The 23,073-nt window shown below is 39.7% G+C and overlaps 2 protein-coding genes across 3 annotated transcripts; both read left to right on the top strand.

Moving 5' to 3' along the window:
- Positions 1–276: 276 nt before the first annotated feature.
- Positions 277–11,606, top strand: zgc:110410 (uncharacterized protein LOC553618 homolog). Of its 2 annotated transcripts, none has more exons than XM_017716009.2 (10): positions 277–431; positions 716–932; positions 1,376–1,454; positions 3,437–3,490; positions 4,958–5,048; positions 5,140–5,177; positions 6,001–6,088; positions 10,915–11,004; positions 11,092–11,139; positions 11,242–11,606. In XM_017716009.2, the coding sequence occupies exons 2-10, from the start codon at positions 722–724 to the stop codon at positions 11,389–11,391; spliced, it is 849 nt and encodes a 282-aa protein (XP_017571498.1). In that variant the 5' UTR covers positions 277–431; positions 716–721; the 3' UTR covers positions 11,392–11,606. The 2 variants fall into 2 exon arrangements, with proteins under 2 accessions (XP_017571498.1, XP_017571497.1); XM_017716008.2 differs by having other exon boundaries at positions 280–426.
- Positions 11,607–15,424: 3,818 nt separating this feature from the next.
- On the top strand, positions 15,425–20,367 carry fam8a1b (family with sequence similarity 8 member A1b). The gene is made up of 5 exons (XM_017716007.2): positions 15,425–15,902; positions 18,122–18,242; positions 18,658–18,781; positions 18,863–19,002; positions 19,585–20,367. The coding sequence occupies exons 1-5, from the start codon at positions 15,461–15,463 to the stop codon at positions 19,727–19,729; spliced, it is 972 nt and encodes a 323-aa protein (XP_017571496.2). The 5' UTR covers positions 15,425–15,460; the 3' UTR covers positions 19,730–20,367.
- Positions 20,368–23,073: the final 2,706 nt, after the last annotated feature.

The following is a 23,073-nucleotide window of genomic DNA, read 5'->3' as shown; positions in this document are numbered from 1 at the left end:
GTGGTTACTGCTGAAATAAGACTGTATTTTTATTTATCATTATGACTTACGTGAAGGTTGGATCACATTCTCAAAGCAGTTTGTGTAAAATTCCAGATAATTTCAAAACGTTCACAAATCTACAAGTCAAAGTACCTCAGAAATAGCCTGCAAAACAAAGTCCCCCAAAGAAGTTTAATGTTGTTTTATTAATACGTTTCATGCATTTATTAGTGTTATGATTTCGTTATTACAGCCTGTAGCCGTTTTACAGTGACTTTATCAAATGACACTGTACAGTCACAATTAATCAGGTGAGTGTTAGAGATATTGATTGGATACAATAGCTTAGCTGGTGTCTCCCTGGAAACGGAGTGGTCAAGAGTAGACTTTGCCCTGCATGAAGCGTTTCAGGAAATAGACCCACGGTGGAGCCCAGAGTAAGAGGTAAGGTGGGTGCTCTGAGTTCAATTAAGCTAAAAGTCTTCATACATATATGTAAAAGAAAGTAACATAAAACGTTTAGATTAGACTGTGTCTCGTTAAGATGATAGACGGATCTCAAAAGAAGAGTGGGATCATTTTTTAATGTACTTTGTATTTGTCTTATGTCTTATTAGCTTTTAGTTTTATATATAACCTAATTCATTTTCTCTTATTTGGTTTCATAAACCGCTCTCGACACCCCATTATCAAAGTGCTATTAACTTTCCCTCCACAATTCTTACTTCCACAGACGTACATGGAGGGACCAGCAGTGGCCAGCAGTGAACAGCTCCCTCCTCCTTACAGCCCCTCTTACCCTCCACATAACCCCCCTGGAGCAGGAAACAAGACTGAGGATGTGGTCAACCCTCCGGCCAGCAACACTGAAATGCAGGATGGAGCTCCCCCGGAGTACACCCAAACTTTCGAGGATGTTAACTGCTTCTCAGAAGCTTCTATTCGAAGAGGTTAGCTGATCTGTATGAAATACACTTGGAACCAATAAACGTTTCCACTGAAGAACCACAAAGAACCTTCTAGTGGTTGCAGTTTTTTAAAGGACTCAGTTGAATCCACTCAAACTGAAAGTTTTTCAGGGAAACAAAAGTGGTTATTATATGGCATAGCTCCAAAGATCCCTGTTTTATCTCTTGCCACATAAAATTCCATTTAACCTGTAGTTTTAAAGCTGTGGGAAAGCTTTTGTATCTTTTTATGATTTACCTTTTTAACATGCAGTTAGGTGTGTGATCACTTGAACTAATGTACAATATAATCAATGGGCTTACAAAGTCTACCGTAATTCAGTAAGATGGTGATATTAGCAGTAATGCAGGTCCACTACAAATCTTTATTGAAGATTCCTTTCTCAGTCTCAGTGGTTGGCTAAAGTTTTTATATCTATTCGCAGGTTTTGTGAGAAAGGTGTACTTGACTCTAATGGTCCAGTTACTGATAACAGTTGGAATCATTTGTGCCTTCCTCTACTGGTGAGTAACAATCTTATCGTCACATATCTGGTTAATCATTTCAGCATGTATAAATAATTACATTGAACCAGGGAGAGGTTTGTGGTTATGTGGCATAAAGTTCTCTGTGCGTGGACTTTTGATATCAACCAAATTTCAACCAAACTTCAATCCGAGGCTTATCATTCCGTTATGAAAGTCAACCTAAATGATCAAGAATCATGAATGTAATATTTTATCAAAGATTAGAGACTTTTGGCCGCTTCTATTAACCGATAATATCATGCTTTACAACTTCTTTTATTGTTGTTTGAGAAATATATGGCCATTTTGAATTTGTTGCCAACAACACGGTCATAAAAGTTGGGATCGGTGCAACAAAATGCTGGTAAAGTTGTGCAATGCTAAAAGAACACCTGGTGGTTGATTGGCAGCAGGTCAGTAACATCACTTAGTATAAAAAGAGCATCCCAGAGAGGCTGAGAAGTAAAGATGGGGAGGGGCTCACCTTTCTGTGAAAGACTACACGATCAAAGAATAGTTTCTAAACATAAAATAGCAAAGAACTTTTGCTTTTCATCATCATTATTACATAATATCATCAAAAGATTCAGAGAATCAGGAGAAATCTCTGTATGCAAGAGACAAGGCTGAAAACCAGTATTGGCATGCCATGACCTTTGGGCCTTCAGGTGGCACTGCATAAAAATAATTTTAAAAATATAAAAAATAACATGATTCTGTAGTGGAAATCACTGAATGGGCTCAGAAACACTTCTGAAAACCACTGTCTGTGCATTAGTGTATCCACAAATGCAAGTTAAAACTCTATAATGCAAAGAGGAAACTGTACATAAACAGGATCCAGAAACACCACTGCATTCTCTGGGCCTGAGCTCTTTCAAAGCGTACTGAGGTGAAGTAGAAAAGTGTCCTGTAGTCCAATTAATCAAAATTTGAAATTCTTTTTGGAAATCATGGACACTGTCCTCTGGGCTAAAGACCACTCAGCTTGTTATGAGTGCACATTTCAAAAGCCAGAATTCATGATGGTATGGGGGTGCATTAGTGCACATGGCATGAGTGACATGTGCATCTGTGACATGCACATTAATACTGAACAATATGTAGATGTTTTGGCAAGATGCTGCCATCCAAACATCTTTTTCAGGCCTTGATTATTTCAGCAAGACACTGCCAAACCACGTAATGCATGTATTACAGCAGCATGGCTTGGTATTAAAAGAGTCCAGGCGCTAAGCTGTCCTACCTTTAGTCCAGACCTGTCACCCACTGATAATATTTGCCGCATTGTGAAATAAAAATTAAAAGGAGACCCCGAAATGTTGAGCAGCTGAAATACTATATCAAACAACAACGGGAAACATTTCTCTTGCAAAACTACAGCAGTTTGTCTCCTCAGTTCCCAAACATTTACAGAATGTTGGTAAAAGAAGAGGTGATGAAACACAGTGGTAAACAACCCCTGTCCCAACTTTTTTGGAATGTGTTGTTGGCATTAAATTCAAAATGAGCATATATGTTTCAAAAAGCAATAACATTTCTCAGTTCCAGCACTTGATATGATGTCTTTGTAGTATTTTCCTTTAAATATATGGTTTACATGATTTGCAGAACATTGCATTCTATTTTTATTTATATTCTGCACAGCGTCCCAACTTTTTTGGAAATGGGGTTGTAATATACATTACGTACTAACTATTATGGAACTATTATGTGGGTAGTTGTAAGAGTGAGGACTCAAAATTGAGGCTGTAAGGGGTTAACCAGTGCCCATGTTGCTGAAGTTATCAGAGAGCTGATCTGGAATCTGTTTCTGTCAGTAAATTCATAATAAATAAGTTAAAATGTGATCCTAGATCTGCACTCCTGCTCTGAGAAGCTTTGTGAATTTGGGCCCTGGTATTTTATTTTCATCCTTTAAACATTAAAATTTGCAAAAGCATTTCTGTTATGAGGTCATTTTTGTATCCTCTTCACAGGGAGACCCTGAGAACCTGGACAAGACGCAGCTCATGGTTCACCTACACAATGATGTAATGCCTTTAAAATGCTTTGTCAAGCAACATAAGTGATCTTAAACCCAGTCACTTTATTAGAAACTCCTAAATTGTATCTACAAACATTGAGCACTTTTTGAACTCCACCTACCTTAAAGCTCCACTATACAGGTGTACAGTTAAAGGACAAAAGAGCGCTGCTCATATCTTGTCATCTGTTAGCCACCTTGCACTCTTTATATCATTGGTCAAACTGTACACTAACGGATGACCTACAGTCTCTAAAAATAGTTTTTCTACTGACAAAGTATTGGAATCTTTGGCACAAAAAACTGAAACTGTGTTTTTTTCAGTCGGCTATCAGCCCAGAACAGAAGGTTCATTGATTATTGGTACCTGCCTAAAATTGGTTTGAGACCTAAGGGTAATCAACCAAAGACAATTTGCAGTGCAGTGCATCTGCAGTGCAGTGCATGGAACCCTATAAGTTGAACTAACTAGCAAGCAAGTTAGGGGAGCATACATGTGTTCCAAAGGCCCTATGTTCTCAGAGATCTGCGTTCCCTCAGCTCATTATATGACACGTTTGGTAAACATATAAAAGGACACCAAAGGGTTACAGTCTTGACTTCACCAAAGGTAATACAGAGAACAGCAAGGAACTTTTTTCTAGGCTAAACTAGCCTCATTGAAAAAATTAGCTGAATAAGCAAACTTTGTCATGCAAGCATTCAGAGAATTCAGAGTAATAAATGTACATCAGCAAGAATTGTCACGATTGGCCCCTCCTAGTCATCCTTGTGCTTTTGTTTTGGGTTTGGTCTGGTCCATGTGCTTTTGTTTTGATTCCTTCCCGGTCCTGCCCCCTTGTTTCCAGACCCTGCCCTTGATTGTTTTCACCTGTTACCCTCTTGTTAACCACCTGTGTCTCGTTACCTGTCCCTGTATTTAAGTCTGTGTATTCCCTAGTCTCTTGCTGGTCTTTGTTTGAAGTGTATTCTTTGTAATGTTTGAATTGCTTGGTATTTGTTATTCTGGCCTCTGTTGTTTGTTGATCCTGTGTCCCTTTACATTATGTCTGTCCCTCCTTTTCTCCGTGTTGGCTCTGTGACCCTGGACTGTCTTGACCCTGACTCTGGATTTGTACCTAATAAATCTCACTTCTCTCAGCGCGTGAGTGCGCCTCATCATCGCTCCCCAACGTTACAGAATTTATAATAGATTATAATATTATAATTTTAATACATTAAGCCCAGTTTGAATGTGACAAATCAAATATCATAGCAAGCAGTAAATGAAAGCAGTAATAGCTCGGCAAGTTCTGCTCATAGAGAACTTGAGGAAACATGATTGAGGCATCTTGTTTTTGAATGTTAAGTGGAAGAACGCCCTAATTGCACACCTGCATGGTGGAGCTATGGTGAGGGAGGTGTTCTGATACAGTGGTCAGTGAGCAGTGAGTGTAGTTGAATTTCTAAAGCTGTGTGTGATTTCCTCACAAAGGGCGGTGACAATAGTTCTCATCATTGTGCTTTCTTGCTGTGGTGACATACGTCGGAAGGTTCCGTTGAACTTCATTTTCCTACTGCTGTTTGTAAGTACAGTTGAACTTCAACAGATTGCACTGAGAGCACAGTGATTGCATTCAGTATCTTGTGTTTTCTAACCAGTCTTATGCCCTACAGACCATTACAGAGGGTCTTCTGCTTGGATCAGTTACAGTGTGAGTAAGCAAACCTGGAATGTTGCCTGATATTGAGATTTTAACACAAAACTGTCTGTTACCCTACAATGAGCCAACAATGTGGCCTTTTTCAGCTTAACTTTTTGACTAAAAACAATTATTTACAATTTATTAGACTGTTTCAAAGGACATTCTAGCCTAAAACTAGCATTTAATTTTATTTGCCATGTAACGTAATATCCTGTAGTCCAGCTTAGCCTCATCAATTTGACAGAATTCACAATTTTGTATTCTTTTTGTGTTTTCATCTATCTCTCACTGCAATACCCAGCATGCTTTAGGAAAATTTAAGGCCTATGGCAAGTGTTTAAATGCTGAATTATACAAATACATTAGCTATCTGGCAGCCCACCCACAAGTATCCTTCCCAAGGGCCTTACTTTTTAATTTTCAAAAGTTCTTCCCACCTTCAAGATACTTCATCAGAAGGGGGTTTTCCTACTCTTTAAACCAGACAGTCTCACTGTAGAGGTTTTTATGGAAACAATGTAGGAGGCAAGTTGACATGTTTATTATAGATAGGGTAATGCTATTAAAGTGCCACTTTAAATGCCCCTTTAAAATATAGCAATTGTAATTCTACTACAGTACTTATCTAGACATTCATTGTTCCTATGTCAGCATTAACTGTGTCTACTCAAGACTTTGCTATATATATAGTTCTACAAATGTTAGGCTCTTTGAGACTTTATTTGTCAGAGGAAGTAAAATTTTTCAAAGATGAAAGAAATGTATCCAAGAGTTATTGGTACCCCTGCATTTGCATTACTGAGAGTACTGAAGACCGCCTGTTTGTTTTCAGGTTCTACGATGCGGAAGCAGTGCTGTGGGCAGTCGGGGCTACTGCCTTGGTGTCCTTTGCACTTAGTGTGTTTGCGATGCAATCTAAGGTCAGTGGAATGGTAGTGAAATTGATACAGCAGTTACCGGTGGGAATACAGTGAAACTAATACAAACCCTGTGTCTAAAATTGAGTATTTTGAGTAGCATTTTACTTTTGAAGTATATTCACACTAGGTAATGCAGCACAACACAGAATACTGGTGCTGCCCAGATAAATAAAACCACCAAAAAATGAAGTGTGGTGCAGCCACAGAATGCCAGACGTAGACCCAACAGAAAATTTTCAAATGCAAGTTAGATATCACTGTCCTTCAATTACTGTATTTGTATGTGACGTTACTTGTGTTGGACCATTTGTTATATGCAGCTAAACATCAAAATCAATTGAGCTTGTAATGTTACCACCAGCTATAACTGAGGCACAGAGATTGGTAGTAAATGGTTACATTCAGAGATGGATTTGGTGATTATGCGGCTCTATACAGTAGACAGGAATGGGGCCCCTGAATACACATCTATAAATTAGCTGAGGTTCTGGGCTGAGTAGTGCAGCTGTCTATAGTGCAAAAAAAGAAACTGAAATCTTAAATCTAGATAATATATCTAATATCTCTCATTTTGAGAATGTTGAAAGCATATTAAAAGATAATTTAACATATTTATAGACTTTTGTACTTAATAATTATATTTAGTCTAAATAAGTATATTTATCTTATAGTTTAAGGAAATGCTTGAAACACTCAACATTGTCTACCACTATATTATAGCTTCCACTATACAGGTTAACTCAGACGTAATGAGTAACAAGATTATTTTTACAAATAATAATGAGTAATTTATTGCCAGTACATTTTTTGAGAAAAGTAATTAGTAACTTGTAATGAATTACTTTTTTGAGTAACAAACTTTAGTTCCAGTACTGATACAGATAACTCATTACTTAAGTACTTTTTGGCCTGATACCTTTGTACTTTTACTCTATTTAGAAAGAAGCTATTGTTTCACTGAACTAACCTACCTAAACACACATACTTGTTGGATGTAGACTACTACATAGCCACTAGACAGTGAAGTACACAGTGTATACTGTATATTTTATGTTAAAACATCATGTGTTTGGTCCATAAATGTGAAACCTTGATCAATAAGCAAGAAAAAACAACTACATTAGTTATGCTAATTTCTGCTAGAGCCCTCATTGTGTTTCTAATAATATGTCAGGGCTAAGCTCACACTGGTGCACATGAAAGTTCTACATTAAACACGGCCATTTGAATAAACGTCAATCACCACCATGACTGTAATATTTTATCTAAGCAGAGTTAGAAAAGAAAAACGTCTCACAGTTGAAATGGTAGCTTAATTAAGGTAGTGGTGAACTATACTGCCTGTCAGTTACCTAAAAACAATAGAAACGGGCAGTGAAAACCACTGGGGTGGTCTTAAAGTTAACAGAGAAATTAGGAAAATGAGGTTAGTTAGGATGCTCCTGTAATACTTAGTTAGTTTGTTTTCTTATGTGGAATTAGGATAAGATTATGTTATTCCGTAATAGATACTTTCCTAAATTCCATCCTAACTGAAGCCGTTAAGGTAACTAAACAGATAAGATATGATATTGGAGTTGAGACATTTCTGTAATACAGCCCCAGGCTTCTATCCCTGCTCTTCAGTTTTGCAGTGTCATTAAATGAGCAATAATTGGGTGTGACAGATTAATGAGCACTAGCCATTCACAGAGATAATTAGGATCAGATGCCAATAGTTAGGGCCAGCCATGAATTAAATTTCTTTGGGAGCAGAGTCGGACTTATGACATTCTCTGCCTAGAATAAGGAGTTATTTTTGCATACTGCAGTATGATATTCTCATTTTAGATTACAGTTTACACAAAGAACAATGCTGTAGGAATATAGAAGCATGGTGTCAGATGTATTAAACAGTTGAGGCTGTGATGCAGTCAATGTACCAAATCATGCAGCAAAACTAGATCACTAAATACAAATGTATCTCAGATAAATATTGTACAGTTTATAAGTCATTCCCACATTTGAGGCATTCCTAAGACACTGATCGACACTACATATTTATCTATATTTATTAAACAATTCAGGCTTTATTGTGTAGGTTACACCAGTAGTCGTCAATACTCCACCTTCGTTCCTTGAGAATTTTGTTCTAACCTGCATCTAACACATAATACGTGGTTGGTATGGTGTAGTGGTTAACACCTCTGCCTTCTACATTGTAGACCGGGGTTCAACCCCCACCAGGGCAAGCACCCTACACTATACCAATAAGAGTCCTTGGGCAAGACTCCTAACACCACCTTGGCCTACCTGCGTAAAATAATCAAATGGTAAGTCACTCTGGATAAGAGCGTCTGCCAAATGCCATAAATGTAAATGCATCTGACTACGCCAATCAAGGACTTCTGAAGAAGTTAATGGAATAGATATGTCAGGTTGATCTCCAGGATCAGGGTTGGTGACCATTGAGGTACAGAATACTGAATACAGAAAATCAAACTTTTTTTTAACACCTTTGATCATGTGTGAACCTTTTATGATGATTGGACCATAGAAAATGATTCAAATGGTCAAATAAAATGGAGTTAAACCTTTTTACATTAACATACAATAAGTTCATGTTTTTCTGACAGTGATTATAAGTGGCAGATATGATATTCTGGTGTTATTTGATTGAAAAAAATGTGATGCTTTGGTCAGTGGTGCACAATCCTGGTCCTGAAGTAACCCATTTTAGACTTCCCCTGCTCCCACCACACCTGATGTAACAATGAACTTCCTGAGGTGATCTGGGCGTGTCGGAACAGGGAGAACACTACAACATGCGGGGCAGTGTTACTTCAGGATCTGGACTGAGAGCCAATGTCCTAAAAGAATATGGTCATGCCAATGAAGCTGTCTAAAAGCCTTCTAGGCCACAAAAGCCAACTGATTTCTGAGAAATAAAAAATATAGGTCTGTAAATATTAGTTACTTTCTATTTAAGATAATCATCATGCTTGTTGCACTAAAACTCTGCATATCGCTGTTGTCAGATCAAAACCTCATATCTCCAAATTGAGAAGTTTACAGGAGAAGGAGAAAACATACTTCACTTTTAATTTAAGTCAATGGAACCAGACTTTCTTTCCAAGTCATTTTGGGCCGTTTCTTTTGGTCCATTCATCATGGAATTGACACACAATATAAAGGATAGTATGCATTTTCAAAGTATGTCAAAAACTGAAAAACAGATGGATATGGATATACAATGTTTTGTTGCGACAGCAGTGATATATTGTAGTAATACTGTAAGTTTTGGTTGGAAACAAAAAGGTTACATTTTTGAAAAGTCCAACAGAAAATGATCCCATCTGAATTTTCCCCCATTATTGTTTTGAGGTAGAGCTCTCCCAATGGTTAGGATTTCAGGAGCTGATTTTAAGACCTAATGCGTCAGATTGACCACAAGCATAGTTGGGAACTGACAGTGGAATCAACCAATCATGTTTTACAATGGGTGGGACCAGTTTCTGAGAAAAAATGTCACTGTAGGCCTTTTGGGAGACTGAGATACATCACTACGAGATGCAGTCGAACCCAGTTTTCATTCAGTTGCTGGAAATGGAAAACAGTAGTTCTAGGCTAAGGCATTTTACCAAATGGGTTACTGTAAAATGGCAACATGGTAATATTATTTCTACAAAATTTAAATAAAAGACAGAATGTCTGTTTTTTCTTGTTCTTGACGTTTGTGGCCCAAGCGAATGGCCTAGTTCTAACATTTATGCTTTACCACTGAACAGCAGAATAACAGAAGTAGGTATTCACCTATTCACGTATTCCCCAGTCAGAAAGCTTATGTCCATTTAAAGTTACCAAATGGCCTAGTTAAAGTCAGACCAGCTTCTCTGGTAGGCCATAACACAACTACTTCATGCTTAGTGTCATAATTTTACTTTTATCTACAGAGGGAGTAAATGAGCTGGCCTATTTGACTGCAGACAGTGTTGTTAAAGGTAGTTAAATAACACTGTGTCAAATTTACAGAGTCATCATACAGGCACAGCGAACATTGTGTTTGCTTTTGGGTGGCCACTGAAGCCCAGAATCTCTGATAATACCAAAGTCTCAAACACCATTTTAAGTTGAGAATCATGAGTGGGGCATCCAAAAACCATGGAGAGATGTGTTGTATGTTGTCTACCCACAAAATGCAGCGCACCCCTAAAACATAGCCAGCACAAATGATACGTGAATATTCTGTTAATCGATGTTGGATCAGGAGAGTGTGACAGGCAGCAGCATGGTGTGGCCACAAATGTTTTTTTGTTGTTGTTTTTTTTGCTATCTATTCTTATTGTTGGATTTAGCGGGTCATGATCTTTGGTTGGTGGGGTACTGCCCCACTAAATGTCCCCCTGACATTCAGCCTGAGTGTAAAAATTGTGCAAAATATGCCAAACATCAGTCGGGGACAATACATGTTTATACAGAGCTTATACCAGCAGTTAAACTACCCACTAATGGATAATATAAACATTTTGGGGCAGTTGTGGGCTGGAGGTTAGGGATCTGGCCCTGTGACCGGAAGGTTGCCGGTTCAATCCCCAGCGCCGACAGTCCATGACTGAGGTGTCCTTGAGCAAGACACCTAACCCCCAATTGCTCCCCGGGCGCTGTGGATAGGGCTGCCCACCGCTCCGGGCAAGTGTGCTCACTGCCCCCTAGTGTGTGTGTGGTGTTTCACTTGCATGGATGGGTTAAATGCGGAGATGGAATTTCCCCGGTTGTGGGATCAAAACAGTATCAATTACTTACTTACTTTATTTGGTCACTTATGTCCAAACTTTCTCTGCTTTTAGTGGGACTTCACCGCAGCAAGTGGGTCGATTTGGGTAATATGCTGGACGCTAGTCTCATTTGGAATACTTTGTGCCATCATGAGGTCCCAGGTATGTAATATGATTGGCATAAATGTATCTGCCTGTCCATTCAGTTCTGCTTAGCTAACAAGCTATAATGTTTTTCACCTTCAACAGTATCTTTACATTGTATACGCATCGCTGGCAACATTGGTCTTCTCTATTGTAAGTGTGTGTCCATAGTTTTCCTGAAGTATTCCCATACTTGTACTGGACTCAATAATGTGGCATTTATCTTCAACCTTCTCTTTCTTTGTCTTTCTTTAGTACCTGGTGATGGACACACAGCTAATGCTGGGAGGGAAACACAAATACAGCATCGATCCAGAGGAGTATATTTTTGCCGCTCTGAATCTCTACCTTGACATTATCACCATTTTCCTGCTGATGCTTCAGTTGATCGGGCTCAGTCGCTGATCTGCCCAAAGGAGAATGAATCGAAGGCCCTGTCCCGTGCTGCTGCACTCTGTAGCTTTGCAATTCTATATTTATTTTCACACCAATTTCTTCATGTTTATGTGACTGCAGATGCTGATATTGGCGTTTCATAGACCTTTCAGTGTGATGTGAGCTTTGTAATGCAGGGCTTTTTTGCTGATGTAAAAAGAAAGCAATAAATGACTTTAAATGAATTGTCATGTCTTGTTTGAATGCCTTGTAATTGTGAACTCACGGGCAATGGGCATAGCTTCTAACTCACTCACTAGTTAGAAGGTTGGAGACTGACTACAAGTTGACCTATATATTGTATATTTGTTCTCACAATATCTTTTTGTGAGGTTAACTCCTGCAGTTTTTTTTTTCCAAAATTATTACTAGGCAGTGGTCTTTTAACATAAAATCTGTATACATACAAAGGACTGTTACACTTAGAAGACGATCAGGAGACAAGTAATGCTGTCATTAAATTCACTGAAACTCCTTCCGCAGCTCAATATTGTCTTTTTTACTGGGGGTTGGGGGGGCTTTACACCCTCTCAAATGTTATGATATATACACTGCTCAAAAAAATAAAGGGAACACTTAAAGAACACAATATAACTGCAAGTAAATCAAAGTTCTGTGAAATCAAACTGTCCACTTATTAAGCAACACTGATTGACAATCAATTTTACATGCTGTTGTGCAAATGGAATAGACAACAGGTGGAATTAGCAATTATTGGCAATTAGCAAGACACACTCAATAAAGGAGTGGTTCTGCAGGTGGGGACCACAGACCACTTCTCAGTACCTTTGGTTTCTGACTGATGTTTTGGTCACTTTTGGATGTTGGTGGTGCTTTCACACTCGTGGTAGCATGAGACGGACTCTACAACCCACACAAGTGGCTCAGGTAGTGCAGCTCATCCAGGATGGCACATCAATGCGAGCTGTGGCAAGAAGGTTTGCTGGAGGAGGGCAACAACCCAGCAGCAGGACTGCTACCTCCGACTTTGTGCAAGGAGGAACAGGAGGAGCACTGCCAGAGCCCTGCAAAATGACCTCCAGCAGGCCACAAATGTGCATGTGTCTGCACAAACAGTTAGAAACCGACTCCATGAGGATGGTATGAGGGCCCGACGTCCACAGATGGGGGTTGTGCTCACAGCCCAACACCGTGCAGGACGCTTGGCATTTGCCAGAGAACACCAGGATTGGCAAATTCGCCACTGGTGCCCTGTGCTCTTCAGAGATGAAAGCAGGTTCACACTGAGCACATGTGACAGACGTGACAGAGTGTGGAGACGCCGTGGACATCGATCTGCTGCAACATCCTTCAGCATGACCGGTTTGGCAGTGGGTCAGTAATGGTGTGGGGTGGCATTTCTTTGGTGGCCCGCACAGCCCTCCAGTGCTCGCCAGAGGTAGCCTGACTGCCATTAGGTACTGAGATGAGATCCTCAGACCCCTTGTGAGACCATATGCTGGTGCGGTTGGCTCTGGGTTCCTCCTAATGCAGGACAATGCTTGACCTCATGTGGCTGGAGTGTGTCAGCAGTTCCTGCAAGATGAAGGCATTGAAGCTATGGACTGGCCCGCCCGTTCCCCAGACCTGAATCCGATTGAGCACATCTGGGACATCATGTCTCGCTCCATCCACCAACGTCACGTTGCACCACAGACTGTCCAGGAGTTGGCGGATGCTTTAGTCCAGGTCTGGGAGGAGATCCCTCAGGAGACCATCCGCCACCTCATCAGGAGCATGCCCAGGCGTTGTAGGGAGGTCATACAGGCACGTGGAGGCCGCACACAATACTGAGCCTCATTTTGACTTGTTTTAAGGACATTACATCAAAGTTGGATCAGCCTGTCGTGTGTTTCTCCACTTTAATTTTGTGTGTGACTCCAAATCCAGGCCTCCATTGGTTAATAAATTTGATTTCTATTAATGATTTTTGTGTGATCAGCACATTCAACTTTGTACAGAACAAAGTATTCAATGAGAATATTTCATTCATTCAGATCTAGGATGTGTTATTTGAGTGTTCCCTTTATTTTTTGCAGCAGTGTGTGTGTGTGTATGTATATGTATATGTATATATGTATATATATATATATATATATATATATATATATATATATATATATATATATAAATATATATACACTTTTGCATGCAACTATAAATTCCCCTATTTAGCCTACAGTAGATTAGCCCCACCCATTTTTATTGAAGTTATAGTGTTTCAACCCAGGCTGCCTTTTGACTGAGGCCCAATACAGACACAGCAACAAAAAAGTTTGTTTAATTCTAATGAGATAAGGAGAGGTTGTAAAATGATCAATTGTGTTTTTTTATTCAGAAACCACACAAACATTACAGGTGTGTTGGGACTAAAAGCTGTCCCCTTCAATCCTAAGCCTCCAACATAATATTATTAATAAAAAAGAAATCTTTTACAACCCCAATTCCAATAAAGTTGGGACGTTGTGTAAAACATAAATAAAAACAGAATACGATGATTTGCAAATCCTTTTCAACCTATATTCATTTGATTACACTACAAAGGCAAAATATTTAATGTTCAAACGGATAAGCTTTATTGTTTATTGCAAAGATTGTCATTTTGAATTTGATGCCTGCAACACGTTCCAAAGAAGTTGGCACAACAAAAGACTGGGAAAGTTGAGGAATGCTCAAAAAACACCTGTTTGGAACATTCCACAGCTGAACAGTTTCATTGGAAACAGGTGAGTGTCATGATTGTGTATAAAGGGAGCATCCCTGAAAGGCTCAGTCGTTCACAAGGAATTTAGGGATTTCATCATCTACAGTCCATAATATCATCAAAAGATTCAGAGAATCTGGAGAAATCTCTGTAAGTAAGCGGCAAGGCAGAAAACCAACACTGAATGCCCGTGACCTTCGATCCCTCAGGCAGCACTGCATTAAAAACCACATGGGCTCAGGAACGCTATTTGGCAGCCAATCAGCACTCAGATAACAACGGCAAGCTTATAAGTGATGCTTGTGTTTTCCGTAAAGGAGCTACAGAATCCATTGAACTTATTTTTTATTGTGTGTTTTCCTGTTTTTTTTTTTATTGATCTTTCTTTAGACTTCAAGAGAAGATTTGGTAAGTAAATTCTTCTCGAGGCCAATATGTATCATATATTTTTAATGACCCTTCATTTAACCCTAAAGAAACATTTATAATAAATTTGGTTATACTTTTAGGTAATTATTATATACACAAAGTGAAATTTGCTGAAAATACACCATCATACCAAACATTTATTTATTCAGATCTGTACACTTGGCAAATTGTCGACAGGTGAAAAATAAGAAATGTCATAAATCCATTGATACTTTGAAGCTTTTCAATTTTATTTGAATCCCACTATATATTTTTTTCTTTTGTTGTTGTTTGCTTTTTGTCTTGTTTTAGTTTATTATTATTTTGTTGGATATATGAAATTGACCTATTGCTGTTTTTGTTTACATTTGTTGAACTGTATTAATTACGCACAAATCAATGAAAAAGAAGAAGAAAAAAAAAACAAGGCCAAGCAACACTGGAACTACGGAAAGCGAACGGGTTCCTAAAAGGTTTGACGACCAGTACAAAAAGTATTTATTTAATTTAAGTATTTAAGTATTTGTTCACTCACACTGACAGTAATGTTTATAACGGAATTGTAATTATGCCGTGTTATCGTGGGTGAATTTATATTGGGGACTGGGTGAAAACACGCGGCCGTTAAATCTATATTTTAAAAATGTTCCGAATTCCGGCGCTGCTTAGCGTTGAATGTGAGGAGGAACCGATTCGGGTACGACACCGGTTCTGGATCCACAACCATCACAGCTCAATGGCGCCCTTTTTCGCCTCCACCCGATTTCTGATACATCCCGCCTACCGCGCTAGGATTGGTCGGACTGCTCGTGATAGCCAATCCTAGGACAGGAGACGTGAGACTGTTGGCCACTCCTAGCGTAGAAGGCGAAATACGGGTGGGAAGGAAAAAATAACACGTCCTTGTAGGCCTGCAGTAGAGGTGTCATGGCGGACTCCGGAGGAAGAGTAAACAAACGGGAAGATACGTTGTCAAGACATAACAGAGGCACTGGAAACGGCGAGGAGACGAAAGCCGTTAACAAGCACAGCTCGCAGAGCAAGCGGGACGTTTCTACGTCGGAATATTGCGAAAAGCTGCAGGAATGGATGTGGCAGTATTACTGCGGTTACGTGAACTGGCAGAGCTGGATGACTGTGTCTGCGTTTTCTTTCCCGCCGTGTCCTCCGACACCAGGACTAGCGACATGGGGAGCAGGTTTGGCTAACGGCTTCTCACTTTCGCCCACTCATGTATCCGCTGTGTCCACCGCTACCTCTGTTGGAAATAGGGGTCAGCGAGGAGGAGATGTTCGCGGGCAGGGCTCGCCTGCTCCTGTCAGCACGCCTGCCCAACAGCCACAGCAGAATGGAAATGCTCCACAGCCAGGTATCGAGTTAGGGGAGGTGTGTGGTTTGTCCCTCTTGTTAAAACGGTTAGCTTGGGGGATACTTGAGGTTTCATCTTTTCAGCATTAAACACAGCATTAAAGTAGGACACTAAACAATGTACTGCTAAATATACACAGGGGATTTTAACACTGTCACACTCATCACTGCAACACCAACACTATAGCACGTTAACAGGCCTGCCCCAAAGTCCATATAGCCATTTTATTCACTATCCAAAACCAGCAGTTAACCTACACGTGTCTTCTGAGGTTTTATATGCAACGTTGGTAATGGTGAAATAGTCATAAATCTGAAAAAAATTAGATTTCCTTACGAAGCCCTGCACGTACCCCTCCACCATGAATGGATTAAAACTAGTTTCACGCCAAAACATTGTGACAAACCCATCATAAAACAATTCTGTCAGACAGCAGGCAGCATATGTCTATCTGCTAATAATGGTTAGAGTAATAGCTTTCTCTGAGGGAGACGTCTGAGGCATGAAATTCTTCAGATGTTTGGTTCCTATCACCACCACTGTGAACAATTCTGACTCTGCAAGTTTCTCTAGCATGGAGCATTTCACATCACACCGGTCTGGATGAGTTTGTTTGCATCTCAACCCTTTAATCATATAGAATACTTTGAGAAATTGGTGAAGTTCCCCTTTATGCCCAATTGAGTGCATAAGGGATTGGTAAAGGGGGATTCCACAAATCTTTCAGAATTGTCTGCAAACTTTAATCAGTGTGAACAAAGTTATCCTGACTGGTTTGATGCAAAATATTCCATTCCAGAGAAATTTGCCAGGTCAGAATTGAAGTGGTGGTGATAGGAACCAGACACAGCAAGAGAAGCACTTAATGCTTTTAAAATCTACCTCACAGAAAGCTGTTTTGGGAAATGTTTGGGAATATGTTGCCTGCATGCATGAAACATTGGATACATTATTTTATGGTAGATTTTTGATAAGGTTTGGGCCTAAAACACCTTTTTAAAATCCACTCCTGGCAGAGAGGTCTATGCAAGGCGTTGTAAGGGCCAAAAGTTTTATTTTCTATAATTTACCACTATTTGACCAACATCAGGGTTACATATTAAAAACTCAGAAGATGTGTAGATTCACACTTTGACAGTAAATAAAATGACTGTATATATGGTTTTGATTCTATGACCCCTGCTTCCAATCACCACTATTATAAAGAAATCAGAGAGTCTGTATGTTTCTCCACAGTGCACGATTAGGTGATTAGGTAAATCACCTGGTCCCTCCAGGACCAGAGTCCCCCAGTCCTGCACTAAACACTATTTTACTAGACACTGTAACACTATAGAACGAAACATGTTAATATTAGGCACTGCAAGCCCAGAAACATGCAAAAGCAAATAAGGACACATTGCAAATGCATTGCAAAAGCTCTACATGCTTTCTTACGTTACTATGGCAGTTAAAACGCTTAGTACTCAAGGGGCGGTAGAGGAGAAATCAGAATGATTCCAACATGTAGACGAGCAAACCATTTTTGCTCATGCGCTACGATAGGTGACCCAGAGAAAGCACACTTCTGTATTTATTTCTTAAGATTTTTTTAATTTTTATATAACCAGAGTAATCACATTGAGATTCCTTTTGGCCTAGAAGGCAGCGCCATGGAGCTCAATCAGATGCCATAGCGCCCATTGCTGTAATGCAGCTTGCGCTTGCGCTGTGTTATGAATTGTGTCGTGACACATTTTAGAACACAACAGTGTGCAGAACTGTAGGCATAGCTCAACGCGTCTGAAGTATGAAGTTGGAATCATTATTAGGCATGAAGTATGTAACACTAAACATGGTCTAGTATAGCAATAACACTACAACACAAACCTATCACACACTATAATGCTACATCATTAAACCTTATAGAATATTAAACCTTAAGAATAACATTATAGTATTAGATCTTAACAGTGCAAAACACTCAAAACACTGTATTGCTAAATACTGTTATACTAGACACTACAAGATGAAACGCTAACACTATTATGATATAATGGTAATTAACACAACACTGTTATATTAGACACTACAACACTGTAACACCACAAAGTACAACACAGGGAGTTTCACAAGGGCAAGCAGCTTACAGTTACACATGTACAGTATGCCTGTTATGATTTGTTTATAAACTGCAGACTTGAGCTCTTCTTGTGACTTAAATGCTGTGTTTGTTTTAGGTCAAGAATATTCCATCCCCTCTCCTTTTCTACGTTTCTTGGCTGAGATGGTGGATTTCTTCATTCTTTTCTTTATAAAGGCAACCATCATCCTCAGCATAATGCACTTGAGTGGAATGAAGTGAGTTGGCCACTTTTCATCATTACTTTAATAATGTTTTTCAACAATTGATTAATCAACTCCTATGTTAAGAGCTAATAATACGAATTTCATTTATGTCTAAATGTACAAAGTTTTGGTTTGCTTAAACCAAATGTAGTTGGTCAGCCAAGACGTTTGTTGTTTGAAGCTTGCTTTAGTATTACGTTGAAACCAGGAGGCAAATACAGCTAACAAGATATGAAGGATTATAGCCACCTGGTTAGCATTACACAGATTTGATGTTTGGCCCAATCATTGCTTTCTTCAGGTTCTGAAACTTTGTGTGTTCATATTACTGAGAAGAATCTGTTTCTGTGTATTGCATCTGTACTTAAGTGTTTTGAAATTCAGTGTATTGTAGAGCTGTAAGTGTTTCTATGTTTAATATTTTTAGAGATATAGCAAAGTTTGCCATGCACTTCATTGTGGAAGAAATAGATGAAGACACGTCAATGGAGGAGCTACAGAAAATGATGCTTGTGGCTCTGGCGTACCGGATATTGGTTTGCTTCTATGAGGTCAGTTTGAATGGCTTAATCAAATAAAGACTGACATGAAGCTGTGTTTGTTGGAAACTTAATACTTGTCTTACTTTTTAGATTATATGTATATGGGCGGCTGGTGGAGCCACTCCCGGGAAATTCTTGATTGGCCTGCAAGTGGTCACTTGTGACACTTCAGTCTTGATGCAGCCCAACCGTGTCCGTGTGGTGCCTGCAACTAACGTCAGTCTGTCTGCGTGAGTTCTGATGTTCATTTAGATCTTTCAATCGCTGCTTTTGCATTATGAGGTCCTGTCAGCATCTCACTAGGCTGATAGTGTTGTATTGTAAATCTCTGATATGTTGTGGCTTGTTTTGAGGTTTGTTATAGTATAAACCACTCAGTTCTCAGGGTTTATTGGTTGCATGTCGTTAGGCCAGTCATTGCATGTCATTAGGTCATTAAAACACTGATCAGGCATAACATTATGACCACCTCCTTGTTTCTATGCTCATTCTCCATTTTATCAGCTCCACTTACTATATATGTGCACTTTAGTTCTACAGTTACAGACTGTAGTCCATCTGTTTCTCTGATGCTTTGTTAGCCCCCCTTTACCCTGTTCTTCAGTGGTCAGGACCCCATGGACCTTCACAGAGCAGGGACTAGCAGACCCAGCAGTGCTGCTGGAGTTTTTAAACACCTCACTGTCACTGCTGGACTGAGAATAGTCCACCACTTAATCTCAAATCAGTAGTAATAATGACTGCATGTAATGCATTATGCTATTATGCATTATGTATCCCTCAGACCTCTTCATCTCTCTCTCTCCTTTTAGGTCAGCGGTACGAGCCTTGAACAAGAACTTCTCCATTGCGTTTTTCTTCCCGGCATTCATCACGCTGCTCTTTTTCCAGCACAACAGAACTGTGTATGATATTGTGGCAGGCACCATTGTGGTCAAGAGAAACAGGCCGAGATGATCTCTCTGTTGTAGTCGAAGCCAAACCTGCACCATCATATGCACAAATGAACCTTCTGAGAAAAGAAGTCCAGGTGAATCTGAACTGAACCAAAGTCTTGCTGGGGCTGCAGGAGAGAGAGACATTCAGGAACTTCTCTGACCAGTCCATCGAAAACTCCCAAGTATTTTTTCACTCCAGGTACCCAGAGAGCTCTAGAAAACCTGAATTGCTGTTAGTTTTGCAGTCTAACTTGCATCAGCTGGACTATGTCCTAGTGCCAAATCACATTTTCTAAAAAAATTGGGTCCCTCTCTATAGTTATGAGTTATACAAAGACCTTCTCACTGTTTCCTTTATGAAAGTTTATACTCCAAGACGTTTAATGTTCGAGTGTCAAGACTTCAAGCTGGAACAGGTTAATTACAATAACTTATTATAAAATTATTCTTTAATTTTACTTGCTTGTTTGACTCACAGTTTACCCCAAATATTTGTCTTGATGATTTTGTTTGGTTGATTAATTTGCCTTAACGTGCAGATTAATATGGGTTTTTTTTTTCCAGAGTAATATGCTGCTTTGCACATGACAAGCATCACTGCATGCCTTCCTGTGGTTACAATAAAATCTGACCATTTTTGTCTCTTTTCGCTTTAAATGGACTCATTCTAGAGCTCAGTGATTTCAGTCACAGTATCTCAAATAGCAAAGGTTACTGCTTGTTTCATTATGTTTCAGGTTATGGCTCTGAATAAATTAATACAGTGTTTAGCATGTACATCAGTGAATTTTCATATTGGCCCCTCTTAGAGGGACATTCTAACCAAAAAAAAAAAAAAAACATAACCATCGTGTGGCTTTGCACTCTGCCCCCTCCACACACGCGACTCTCTCCCCGGCATCCTCACCGAGGTGTGTTGCTGCTGAGTGCTCGGGCCTCGCCTTTCTGACGGCTCTCTCAGCCGTCATTGTTGGGGCCTGGGGGGCAGGCACATGCCACACATCACTACCTCTAGTACACCTTCATACTTATGTCCTACATTGGTGCGCCTGTAGCCTTTAAAGTGAGATTTTCAAGATTAAATACTAGGAAACCTCCCTTTTGCTTATGTATCTTGAAGGTAGGAAGGAATTTTGTTGTTGTGTTTAGGGTCAGGAAGATTTGAAATATAGCTGCTAGCAAACATACAGGCTTATTGCGTTATACCTGTAGTGAATGTTTTCAAATCATCATTGCAGCTGATGGAATGGATTTTTTTAAATCACAGAAATAAAGACAAGAACCTGAAAGCTAAAATTAGCAATGTAGCTACCTGGCTATCTGAATCACCTCAGTTTGGCTTGATTGTAATGCTGGAGGGATTAAAAAAACTTGTCTCTGGAGCCCACTTTGTGCTGAGTTGAGAGAATCACTGACTTTTTTTGGCAGCCGATGTAAAAGTTACACTAATGCTAGCTTGGTTGTATTTAATCACCGATTGGGTGACACCAGAGATTCCCAATGAAACACTTTGCCCAGCTGAATCAGATAGACATGTGACTCTCCCCTACAGCCAGCTGTAACATTTCTCTTGTGTCAGGGATTATCAGTGGTTGTATGAGTGAATAAACATTGATGAACGAAAACATGAGAACAGTATAAAATGGTAAGGCTGTTGATGCTGCACTACAGAAGACTGCAGAACACAATAACACAGAACACAGATAACATTAAAGTCTAGTTTTAGAGGATGTCCCATTAAGCTGTATTCAGAAACGTGTTGGTTGTTGAGTGATTAGGGCCTGATCGATTAAATGGGCTGGCCAATAATATTGGTAGTTATTGAGGGGATGCAAATGTATTGATACTGGTAAATCCTACCAATAAAGCTCCATTTACAACCTTATTTACACAACATTGATTTTTCTTTCCAGTGTATGGTTAGTAGTATACTCTTTTACCCTGTTCTCCAGTGGTCAGGACACCCATGGACCCTCAGAAAGCAGGTACTATTTGGCTGGTGGATCATGCTCAGCACTGCAGTTACACTGACGTGGTGGTGGTTTGTTTAGTGTGTGTTGTGCTGGTATGAGTGTATCAGAGACAGCAGTGCTGCTGCAGTTTTTAAATACTGGCCACCCACTGTCCACACTCCTACCTTGTCAGTCCGCACTGTAGATGTAATGTCAGAGACGATAGCTTATCCGCTGCTGCCCAGTTTGTTTTGGTCATCCTCTAGTCCTTCATCAGTGGTCACAGGACACTGTTTGCTGGATATTTTTGGTTGGTGGACTATTCTCAGTCCAGCAATGACACTGAGGTGTTTAAAAACTCCAGCAGCACTGCTGTGTCTAATCCACTCATACAAGCAAAACACACAATAACACACCACCACCACATCAGTGTTACAGCAGTGCTGAGAATGATCCACCACCCAAATTATACCTGCTCTGTGAGGTGTCCATGGGGGTCCTGGTCACTGAAGAACAGGGTAAAAGGGGCATAACAAAGAACAGATGGACTGCAGTCTGTAATTGTAGAACTACAAAGTTCACCTATATAGTAAGTGGAGCTGATAAAATGGACAGTGAGCGTAGAAACAAGGAGGTGGTCATAATGTTATGCCTGATTGGTGTATATTTTATCCATGTACAAGAGACTTGACCAGTGTGTGTTTCCTTTGTCACCAGTAGATGGGGTGAGAATGCCAAAGATTCCCTTTGTATATCGACTGGATTTAGGATATAAATGTAGCATATCATGTTGTGTAGAAGTTAAGTGTAAAACTATAACTTTGGTTGTGGTAGAGAGTCATCGCAGAGCAATAAGAGGGGAGGAACTGGTGAATTCATGACTTGTAACAATAGTGGAACCTGTTTTTTGAAGAACGATTGAATTCTTTAAAGAATCATTTAACCATGCAAATGTCCATTTATGCAATGATAAGTATTTACAGTGCTATTATATAACCGTTGTCTTTATTAAGAACTCATAACAAATCACTTTTTAAGGGTAATTTACATATACACATTTGGCAGATGCTCGATTTACCGTTTTTAAAAATGTCATAGAGGTGGACAGATGAATGTAGAGTTAAAGAGTCTGGGTATAGCACGGTGTGCCAGCCTGGGCAGGTAACTGAGCCCCAGTCTGCCATGTGGTGGTCAGTGGTATTACCCACAACACTAGTTTCAGCCTAACATGCTACCATTCCCATTACATAATACTAATGCATCTGATCCAGCCAATCGTAAAACAATCAAGGTGGAGCTGCTGTGACCGAATGCGGTTGGAACTAGACTCCACAGGCAGGACTGGGGTTGGTGACCACTACCTTACGTCTTAGGCTGTCTTTACGTTGTGAAACTTTCATGCAACTTGCTG

The sequence above is a fragment of the Pygocentrus nattereri genome, chromosome 3, assembly GCF_015220715.1.
Source record: "Pygocentrus nattereri isolate fPygNat1 chromosome 3, fPygNat1.pri, whole genome shotgun sequence".
NCBI lineage: Eukaryota > Metazoa > Chordata > Actinopteri > Characiformes > Serrasalmidae > Pygocentrus > Pygocentrus nattereri.
Note: the sequence above shows the minus strand (reverse complement) of the source record. Positions and strands in the feature narration are given on the sequence as shown.

Excerpts from the sequence above, each read along its gene's own strand:
- zgc:110410 (XM_017716009.2), top strand. The coding sequence starts at position 722 with ATGGAGGGACCAGCAGTGGCCAGCAGTGAACAGCTCCCTCCTCCTTAC. Across the intron at positions 5,049-5,139 it reads TCATTTTCCTACTGCTGTTT|ACCATTACAGAGGGTCTTCT; the intron begins GTAAGTACAGTT and ends TATGCCCTACAG. Across the intron at positions 6,089-10,914 it reads TGTTTGCGATGCAATCTAAG|TGGGACTTCACCGCAGCAAG; the intron begins GTCAGTGGAATG and ends CTCTGCTTTTAG.
- fam8a1b (XM_017716007.2), top strand. The coding sequence starts at position 15,461 with ATGGCGGACTCCGGAGGAAGAGTAAACAAACGGGAAGATACGTTGTCA. Across the intron at positions 15,903-18,121 it reads TGGAAATGCTCCACAGCCAG|GTCAAGAATATTCCATCCCC; the intron begins GTATCGAGTTAG and ends TGTTTGTTTTAG. Across the intron at positions 18,243-18,657 it reads ATGCACTTGAGTGGAATGAA|AGATATAGCAAAGTTTGCCA; the intron begins GTGAGTTGGCCA and ends TAATATTTTTAG.